A 10674-nucleotide genomic window follows, 5' to 3' on the forward strand; every position below is an offset into this window, starting at 1 on the left:
AGGATATTTTTTAACTTAGTATTATTAAACAAAAATAGAGAGAGGGACTGCTTATGTACACTTCAGACTAAAATATTTCTCTAGATTAATTTGTATATGAACATAGATAATGTTACAATACTTAATCATAGATGTTGGAAAAAAATTGCAATATAGGAGAACACTGTCAGGACAAATGATAAAATGCAATCAATGTATAGATTTCCGATTCTATGTATACTATAATATATAATATAAAATTTTTAACTTTTACAAAACATAAGAATATAATTGATGTTCAAAAAACAGTTGAGTCTGCACTAATTGAAAGTGTAAGACTTGAATGTAAACCTTTGAACATTATCAATCAATTCTGTACAATACTGAACTAATAAAAAACTACAGTATTGAAAGAAGCATAGGTTGTATTAATTAAATTCATTCAGTATAATAATAAAACAGAAAGAACACATGATATCAAGAAAGATAAATACATATGTATTATGTTTTTATACTTGCATTTAATATAGAATATTTTTAATATTCATCTGTAATAGAAATTCTATTTGCTAGAGAAAAATCAGTAAAAAAAATGTATCATTCATTTTCTCTTATTTCATCATTTCATTATTAAATTTCAAAATGTAATCGAATACTAATGTTATGGTTAAAATTAGTAAAATTAAATTAACATGTCTCTTATCGTGTTCCTTTATAATAATTTATTTAAAATAAGTGCATCAAATTTATAATAAATATTAAATAGTGTAAAAACTTATATATATATATATATAAACAAAGCATTATAATTACTATGCAGCACAATTACATTGCGTTCTATAAAAATGGTACTCATTTATCTCACTATATATTATGTATTTACTATATTTATAGGAGAAAGATAATTTTTTCATTCTGATAACATCATAATATTAATACTAATTTTTCAGCAATACTTCAGACACAATAAAATATTTTAGTATGTTGACGTAATCAGTACTGCAATTAGGATTAGCATTTTAGTTTATAAAATATAAGATCTATATGACTATAACATTTTGGTTGATGTGTCAGAGCAGAATAATTATTCTATCAATAAACTCTGTTTCTGCGTACTTTTCATTATACTTGATAAATAGACTAGACTATGATAAATCACTATTCTGTATGGTCATCCTTTCTTTACATAGCAAGAAAACATGTATTCACAGAAACAAGGATATCTCTACTTTCTATTCACAGACAAATTACAACGTGTAACTTTTGATTTGGTTATCCAAAAAAGATTTACACGATATAATTTTTATATGAATTCTGCTAATAGAAGAACACTTGCAAACACGATTTCATTCAAGAATAAAAAATCGATGTGTAAATCATGTAATGTCATCATTGTAATTAACAAACTGCCATTATATTATCAATAAACAAAATATAAATAGTAAGAAAAAAAATAACATAAATACACGAAATATTGCCATCTCTCATTATTATACACATTTCTTTAAATAATGTTGATTTACACATATTGAAAACATTTCTTTTTTGAATATATTTTTCTTATATTAAATAAGAATCATATAGTATTTTAATGTGATACAGCAATACTCGTGTTAACAAGCTTTAGTGATGCAAAAATTAGACAACAAAAAATATAAAAACAATCACGTGATATATTTTTAATTGAAAACTATTTTTAATATCTTTTATATTTAATTTTCGATTGTATTTATTTTGACATGGTCCCAGCCAGTCCATATTAATAGTTTTTTTTATTTGTTTTAATAGTATCACTAATTGTAAGATAGATGACAATTTAAATCAGATTGGATATTTATTACTAACCTAACTCGTGTCATATTAATTATGACCAACAAATCGTGAATTTTTATTATTTATACAACTTTGCATTGTTCTGATACATCTGTACCAAGCATAAATGCTTTGTAAGATTCAAAATTGTATTTGTATTTAAGAACATCATACTATTAGTATAACTACATCTACGTGATTTCGTTGCAATGAAATGTTGATTAATGAAAATTTACGGTAAAATTTCCATTAAATCACAATACATATTTTAGTACAACTGCAAAAGTATAAGTAACTTAGAGTTGTTCTTTGTTACCATTATCATATAAATTATCACAATGCATTCGCAAGAAGGCACGAGATAAATTGGAAGATTTTGTTTCTCTAAAAGTGCAATATATAAGCATGATTTGAAAATATAATCTCACTCTGGGTCTGTTTCTCCTTCACCAGCAGGTAATATTGCAATGATACCAGCTGCCGCTACTTTTGCTTTGTATGTCTCCGGTTCGAACCAGCGAATCGGTGCCTGTAAAAGTTACATAAATTAATAGAAAATTTGTTTCATATTTAAAAATCATTATAGTATAAAAAAGAAATATTTTCTTACCTGTAAATGATGCTAAAAGCAGCATGCTTTAAATCTACTAAATGTTATGCTGCCAACGCAAATATAATCATGCTATTTTTAGAATTTATCCAAAAAATCTTTTCGTATAGCTGTGTTTTTAATTGTTATATATATGTTTATAATAGTACATATATTTGAAATACTGCAGAGAGCTCTATATATATCATGATTCAAAAACGAAGTGAATCAATATTTTATCACTTCATTTTCATTCATGAAACAATGATATAACTTTATTACAAGTACATAATATATAATTTAATACTATTATAAAATTATTATTACATTTTTTAATTTAATTATTATTATGTAAATTTTAGGTTTTATATAGTTACACACATTATTAATTTCATTTTTAATATCATTTATAATGAACATATAAGTATATTTACTTTTATTATAAATTTTAGATAGTATTCAAATAATAACTACAATAGAAAAAAAAAACAATAAAATTTTATAATCTCGGTAAATAATATTCATCAATGAATACAACATAGAAAACATAAACGTAAAATATTTTCTCTTTTATAATCAGTCGTAATTTAGCCACATAAGTTTATTATAACTCAAGCCAAATCTAGCTTAAAAATTATTTACTAAATCGAATAATACTTTTAGCAGTCTTGTAATGACTTCCTATTAATATTACACAGCTAAGCATTAACTAGAGATTCAACAAGATATAACTGAAGTATAAATTGGAACATTAATAACATAATTAAAAAATATTAATGTTAAAACATTAAATTCCACTATAATGTAGTTAAAGCGAAAAGCTCAATAACAATCAAATAAAGTTAAACAAAGTTAATAAAAACAATATTCTTAATTCAAATCTGATCTCGTTATAAGAATATTTAGGGATTGTAGAAGAAAAATTTCGAAAAATTCAAATTCTCCCACTATTACCACATATTTAAATATTGTGTCCAGTTAAACATAATAAGACTACTGCCATACCATACTTCTCTTCCATTACTATAAATTATTTTAATATTATATCCAGTTCCATGTTACAACTAGAAGGCATATTATACATTCATAGTATTTTTTTATTTAGGATTATTGCCACTGTTTAATTCGTAAACAAATTTTAAAAGAATCTATAATGGAGGAAGCATTCATACATTCTTTTAACAAAATAAAGGGAAGTCTTATAACAAGATCTAACTGCATTTAACGATTATGAAAGTTAACTTAAATTTTATACTTTGGCATTTATTTCCATGGTGTTAACCGATTTACGTATCTAACATATTATAGTAGGTAATAATATATAATATAATATATATTACATATTATTCTACATAGAAAATTTGAATCAAAATAACTCAAAGGTATTCATCGACTTATAGTTAATTTTACTTTTCTTTTATCTATAAGAAAAATTACCCTATTCATGAAAAGTATTGAGATATTAAATATTAGTCATCTTGCAAGAAAGATTAGCATTAAAAATGGAGCACATTAGATGATTAGCATTACTATCACAGATGTCTACCTTACGAACAATATTCGGGCATTCCTTTTGTATACGAGCCCAATCTGCAGGAGGTCGTTTTGCATAAGGGCCTGTAGAGCATAGCAGTAAGAACTCATAAGTAAGTTCTCTGACTTTCGAATCTGAAATTTTATTTAAGATTATTGAACTATAACTTAACAATCCTCTAAGAAATATTAAATATGGATTATTACTAGTTTCGAATTTTAATTAAATACCTTGATCAGATGACTGAATTTCTGTAACAAGATGAGATTTATATGTTTCTTCACTTTCCGAAGTAGCTGTACTATCCATACTTAATTCGCGTCCTAATGAAACGGTATTACTTGGAGTTAATGGCGTTTGTGATAAATTATTATCGGAAGAAACAGGTTTTTCATCAAAGGTAAAGTATTCTATTCCACTTCCAAATTGCTCAGAATCTCCTAAGAAGTATTCATCCAACACTAACTTTGCAGTCTGAATAAAGCAAGAAGTATAATTTTAAATGTAGACACAAAAATTATAAAAAATACAAATATTACAGTAAAAACTCCTACCCTAACAAGATCCAAATTTGTTCCTGTAATCTTAAGGGATTGATTGTCGACTGTAACTGTATATTTATATTCGCCAATACTGGCGTCGTTGGTGGAGAAGCTATGAAGGAGTGAACTTCTCAAACGAGAATTCTGTTGTTGATGTTGCTGCAATCGATTACTTTCTTCAGATGCACTACTATTTAAAGAAGAACTTGAACCTCCTATACCTCCTTTTTCTCCTCCACCTTGCTCCAATCGTATCGGGGATGCATTTCGTTGAATCGTATCCTTTATTAAATCCTTCGCATAACTAAAATAAATTGACATTATTTAACAAAAATATATTAAATAAAATAAATACTTAAAGGATTTGTTATAACAGTAAAATATATAAACTCACTGTATCTTGTCCTCGGAAGTACCAGTTATTTGGACAAGTCGTTCTTTAGCCCCAGGGTTTACTAAAAAAAAAACAGAAAACAAATAATTTGATACAATATCACATACATTATAGTTATTATACTCAGATAATATGAGTTTAATATTATTAATTAAAAACGTCTATCTTATATTTATATAAGAATGTTAATTACAAGATGGTAATAATTTTAATATACTAATAATTATAACATATTATATAACTTCAATCAACAATACAATCAAAATTATTGGTGTTAAATATTGCTTTAACAATTTTTCTCAAATACATAATAAAATTTCATATATATATATATATATGAAATATAATTTAATTTTCTGAAATAAAAATAACGTAGTATGTTTATGTGTGACTAGGATCTATAGATATTATATATATAACTGCATTGTCGTAAAAATTTTTTATATTTCAGATAATAATCCAACATTTGGAAATTATTTTTGTGGTGGTAATTATATCATTATATATGTAGCATCATTGTGTAGATAATTATTTTCAGTTTTTACTGATAATATATTTACCTTTCAATGATTATAACTTTAATTAATTATAATTTAAAAAGCTGCAGGCACAAGGCATGACAGTTATATATTGCATCATTGAACATACAGTGGCACATGCCATGATGATTTAAAGGGTAAAGAAATAATAACAAATTAAGCTTCTGCCGAATGTGTTTCAACTTTCTATATACCTTATATTTGTGATTTTCAGATAACCTTAAGTTTTTTACTTTTAAATCAATATATTAATGATTTGGACATCTTGATAGCCAAATCTTGAACGTAGCAAGGTAAGTAATATTTGCTAGCAACTCACTCTTGGTAACGTTTTTGAAATTAATAATTATATTCCAACAAAATAATGTATATATATATATACTTAAAATAATCACATCAAAACTAAAAAATCACTTTACATAACGTCATAATAAATCTAAAACAAAATTTATAAATGATAAATAAGAGCAATAAAAACACCTTACAATCTCTAGATTAAAACAAATATTATGTAGTTACATGGAGTACCTGATATTATCAGAAATGTGCATATTTGTTTCGTATAATCATTTGTAAAATTGCGATGGTTCTTAGTACATGATGCATGTAGTATGCTTGCAATTAAAAATAAATTAGTAATTGTCAAATTGTTTGTAAGACATTAGAATTGAATTATTCATAATTGCAATCTAGAAACATGTGATTAAACTCACAAATGTTAGAATATTAAGATATGATAAGGAATTAGGTATTATTTGAATCGTCAAGTATTATTTTTATGATGCACGAGCAGAATGCTGATAAGCAAATCGCAGATCATAGCTTTACCTCGCTGGAAGGAGATGATCGTCTGGCTCAGTTCTTCGATCATGTGAACACGACGCCCTTTTATTCCCATCACTGTATTTTTACGTACATAGTTTAAAAATCGATGGAAAAACATATATAAACGGCACGAAAGTATTTAAAAAATGCAGCTACTTTATTAAAAATTTAATATAAAAATTATAATAAAATAAGCAAAGTAAATATGTAGCATGTGATATTTAAACTAAATAAGTATATAATGTTTTTTTTAAACTAAAAATAAAAAAGCATATCCCCAGAAAAGATCGTTTTTTAAAACATCCTTGTATACATCCTGTATATATATTACTGTCAATGTACATATTCCGGGCATTGCATAAATTTACCTGGGAATTCTATAGAATGCCCAGAGGGTTTCAGTTAATCTATAAAGTGTGCTTCAGTTGACTGTGTTTAGACCACGGGGATGGGGAGGAATGTTTTTAAGCTTGTGTAAGTAAAACAAACCATGGAAATTTAAAACTGTATACACAAGTCATTAACATGTTACGATCAATCTTTAAAATATGTTTCAGTGGGGTGTGTTTAGAGCATGGTGAGGGATGGCTAAGTGATCTCAAGATCTTGTAAATGAAACAAACCATGGAAATTTAAAAATTCCCCCCTCCATGCTTTAAACACAGTCAACTGAAACACATATTATAGATTGTCAGAAACTCTTTAGGCATTCTGTAGAATTATCGGACATTCTATACAATATCCGTAACATATACATACATATATATCATAATAATTCATAATTTTTAATTGTTAATAAAATTTATAGTCAATTATATAATTATGAATATTAAAATATCATTAACTATATTTACCTTTACCAGAATCACTGTTGCGTATAACAACTTCATCTTTGCAATAATTTTTACCAGGAATCCGAGTAGGCTTTGCAAATTTGCCACTATTTTTTATTACTTCACCAGGACCGAGTATGGAAGTAGCAGTAGGTGAAGCAACCATCAAAGGTGAAGCCAATGGATTTGCAAGTGTTTCTTCTGTCTGTAAATATAATTTTAGTTAATAAGTATAAAAATAGAATATTATTAAAAATAAAAAGAAGAATTCAAGTACATTATCAAGGTGAGATAATTTATGAGTGTAATATACATCCATAGAGTCTGTGTGACGCCATTGTTTAGCTCGCAGTTCTATGAGTTCCAACAAGTGAACCCTAGTCGTCAGATCTAGTCTCTCGTCTTGACTTCCATTCCTTATTGCGACAAAAGCTCTGTCCAGCTGATCTGATTATGCAAAGATATTATCCAAAGAAATAGTAAAAACTTAAATATGTAGTTAAACTTCCAATACGACAAATATTTCATACAAATTAATAATATACTATTAGTTTCTAAATTAATTTAATAATAATATTTAAAAATAAAAATACTAAATATGTAATATTACAATGAATTCAATAGAACATAAAGAATATACCTTTGTAAATAGCTTCTAGTTGATGTGCATAAAGTTTCAAATGATTACACATTGTAACCACATTCATTTGCAGCGTTTGGTCATGGAAGCCGTTAGTTAGTTGCATCGTAACATTGTCGATTAAGGACACTATGTCCTCCACTATTGAACAAATGCATAATTCGTTACAAAGTGATAAAATGTTTATATATAGAATACTTATAGGTTTTGTCATATGAATATTCTTCTTGATATTAAAATAGAACTATAGTTCATTGTTTAAATAGTATTTAATATATAAACTAAAATATTATTAGGTTAGAGTTACATATCAAATATTAATTAAAAACTTTTGCATTTTAATACAAATTTAAAATATTTTGACTAATTATATTATATATTTTATAAAATATATTAAGTAATATATATTATATATATATATATATATATATATATACCTGTCGTGATCCGTCCATCGACGGTCGTATGGCGCTGAATAAGTTTGAGTGGCCGAGGTTTTTCGATTTTTTTAACTGTTCGTGTTCTATTTAGTTGTGTCGTGGCCATTGTTTATTACCTTTAACAAAGTAACCGTTAATTTAAATTAAAAGACATTCACGGTATATTGTAATTATAAATAAATAAACAAGTAACCAACAACAAAATCGGAACGAATTTCTTGCTGTATTATTTTTTTTTTTACTTTACGAATGAATCTAATAACACTCGTGAAAACTTGACAACATTTTTATATAGACTTGTAATAAAAAGAAATTATTTTTCTTATTAATTTATGAAAAAATATTATGAAATATAGTAAATTATTTGATATTTACAAGAGGAAATGAATAAAATAAAATAGGAATTGTGAAGAAAAAGATACATGAATTGTTGTTTACGCGAAGGCGGCATTCGAGATCTAGTCTCAGTAGTTGACTCTAGACGACGCACTTCTGCGTCGCGCGCGATTTAAAAATAACCGTGAAAAAGAAGAACGCGAGAAGAATGCTTTTGGTTTTAGGAATTATCGATTACACATGTCAGAGAAAAAGATACATCATGAAATGTGTTAACATCGATTATTGCTTGCATGTTCCCGATAATTATGATATAACATCGATAAAATGTACTCTTTTCGAAGATAGGGTAAGTCGTAGAGGTATACGTAACGATAAAAATAATTTATGCTACAACCATATGTGTGAGGCCATGCATGCAGAAGGAAAGAAAGAGAACGATGCAAACGCAAAAGAGAAAGAGAGAAAGAGAGGGAGAGAAAGAAAGAGAGGGAAAGACATAGAAATCGTGGGGGCGGGTCATTAGGATTAAGAGTGGGGAGGGGTAGAGAGTCGACAAAGAAGATAAGGTAGAAAGAGAAAGGGACGGACGAGGGAAGAGGGAGAGAGGGGAGAAAAGAAAAAAGCTTTAACCCTTATTTTATAATTATATGAATGTAACTATAGATCTACTTAAATTATTCAAAATTAATATATAATCGTTTTAGCGTAAATTCAAGAATGAACAAAATGAGTTAAGTTGGGAGAAGGAATTTCATCTATGTGTCAAATAGAAAGAGAGGAATAACATTTGACATTTGACGAGGAATAAATTGTTTTTTAAATATACAACGAGCATTGTTAAAACTTCACACGTTTCACACTTTTTAATCGTAGATCACCTACCACCTTTTCTCTCGTGCCACGGATCAACGACGGGCAAATCGTATGTTCGTAGAAATCGGTAAGACGTGTCGTCGACATCCACCGAAAAGTTAGTGCCAACTGTCGAAGGCATACCAATATTATACTAAAAACTTACCGAATGAATTAATACATATATATATATATATATATTACAGGACAAAATATTATTTTCATAATTTCTTATATTTCACATAGAATTTCGATACATTAAAGAAATGTATAAAAAATTAAAATATAACAAAAATGATTTATAAATAGCATTAATATTATAGTATATATAACTTATATTTTATAATATATTGATATTAACATGTCAATAAATATGTTAATCTCTTGTAATATTTAATATATTTTACATTAATTTTTGCGAGTTTTCTTTATTCGGCTTATTAAATGGTAGATATTTATTATTTTTCGAATGTATACATGTATACATGAATAAGAATTAGGATGTTTTTTCCAATAGAAGGTGTTTCTATAAAAAAAAAAACATAAAATGACATTGAAAACATTTTATTCAGTCTGTAAGAAGCATTCTACATGATGATCGTAATAATACGAACAGTAATAAAAAAAAAGGAAAATCATAATAATAATGAAAACGATGGTAATGATGATATTGATATTGATAAAAATGTAATAATAATTATAATCATGATATTGATGCCACTGACGATGGCGATAATTTATGACTTGATTTGATTTTATCGTGACCAAGGCGAAAACGGGATGACAATGACAATGATGATGATGATGATGATGGTGGTGGTAGTAGTGGTGATAATTTAGTGATGGTGATGAGAATAATAATGATGATGATAGTGGTGGTGGTTTAGTGATAGTGATGATAATGGTAGTAGTGGTGGTGGTTTAGTGATGATGATGATGATGATTATAATGATGATGATGATGATAATGATAATGATGATGATGATGATGATAATGATAATGATAATGATGATAATGATAATGATGATGATGGTGGTGGTGGTAGTGGTAATGGTGATGATGATGATGAGAATGATGATGATGAGAATGACAATGACGATGACGATGATAAATTACTATTATTATCAAACGATAATAATAGTAATAATATTATTATTAGTAGTAGAAGTAGTAATAGTAGTAATAGTAGTTGCAGTAATAGTAGTAATGATAGTATTAATCCATAATAATAATTCATTCATAATAACCATTTGTAATATACAGGTAAACTCTCTTACATGTTGAATTTTCATAATACATAAATAATAGAAAATTTACCAATAAATGAAACATTATATTTTCTCAGACTATGAATGT

General features: G+C 26.7%; 1 protein-coding gene across 7 annotated transcripts; it reads right to left on the bottom strand.

Moving 5' to 3' along the window:
- Window positions 1-1702: 1702 nt before the first annotated feature.
- On the bottom strand, window positions 1703-9516 carry LOC122516680 (eukaryotic translation initiation factor 4E-binding protein Mextli). 7 transcript variants are annotated; one of them, XM_043634679.1, is made up of 11 exons: window positions 9352-9516; window positions 8125-8243; window positions 7688-7828; window positions 7325-7494; window positions 7069-7252; window positions 6218-6289; window positions 4851-4911; window positions 4469-4760; window positions 4145-4388; window positions 3927-4048; window positions 1703-2320 (listed from the first exon to the last, which is right to left on the bottom strand). In XM_043634679.1, the coding sequence occupies exons 2-11, from the start codon at window positions 8231-8233 to the stop codon at window positions 2216-2218; spliced, it is 1500 nt and encodes a 499-aa protein (XP_043490614.1). In that variant the 5' UTR covers window positions 8234-8243; window positions 9352-9516; the 3' UTR covers window positions 1703-2215. The 7 variants fall into 7 exon arrangements, with proteins under 7 accessions (XP_043490614.1, XP_043490612.1, XP_043490615.1 ...); XM_043634677.1 differs by having other exon boundaries at window positions 9349-9514; XM_043634680.1 differs by lacking the exon at window positions 9352-9516 and adding an exon at window positions 8550-8781.
- Between the last annotated feature and the right edge of the window lie 1158 nt (window positions 9517-10674).

This window comes from Polistes fuscatus, unplaced genomic scaffold, assembly GCF_010416935.1.
Source record: "Polistes fuscatus isolate 324 unplaced genomic scaffold, CU_Pfus_HIC Scaffold2, whole genome shotgun sequence".
NCBI lineage: Eukaryota > Metazoa > Arthropoda > Insecta > Hymenoptera > Vespidae > Polistes > Polistes fuscatus.

What these genes read in the sequence shown, in the direction of transcription:
- LOC122516680 (XM_043634679.1), bottom strand. Translation starts at nt 8,233, where the DNA reads ATGGCCACGACACAACTAAATAGAACACGAACAGTTAAAAAAATCGAA. An exon ending in CGATGGACGGATCACGACAG is followed by an intron (nt 7,829 to 8,124) that starts GTATATATATAT and finishes TTTGTTCAATAG; the next exon opens with TGGAGGACATAGTGTCCTTA. An exon ending in ACTAGAAGCTATTTACAAAG is followed by an intron (nt 7,495 to 7,687) that starts GTATATTCTTTA and finishes TTGCATAATCAG; the next exon opens with ATCAGCTGGACAGAGCTTTT.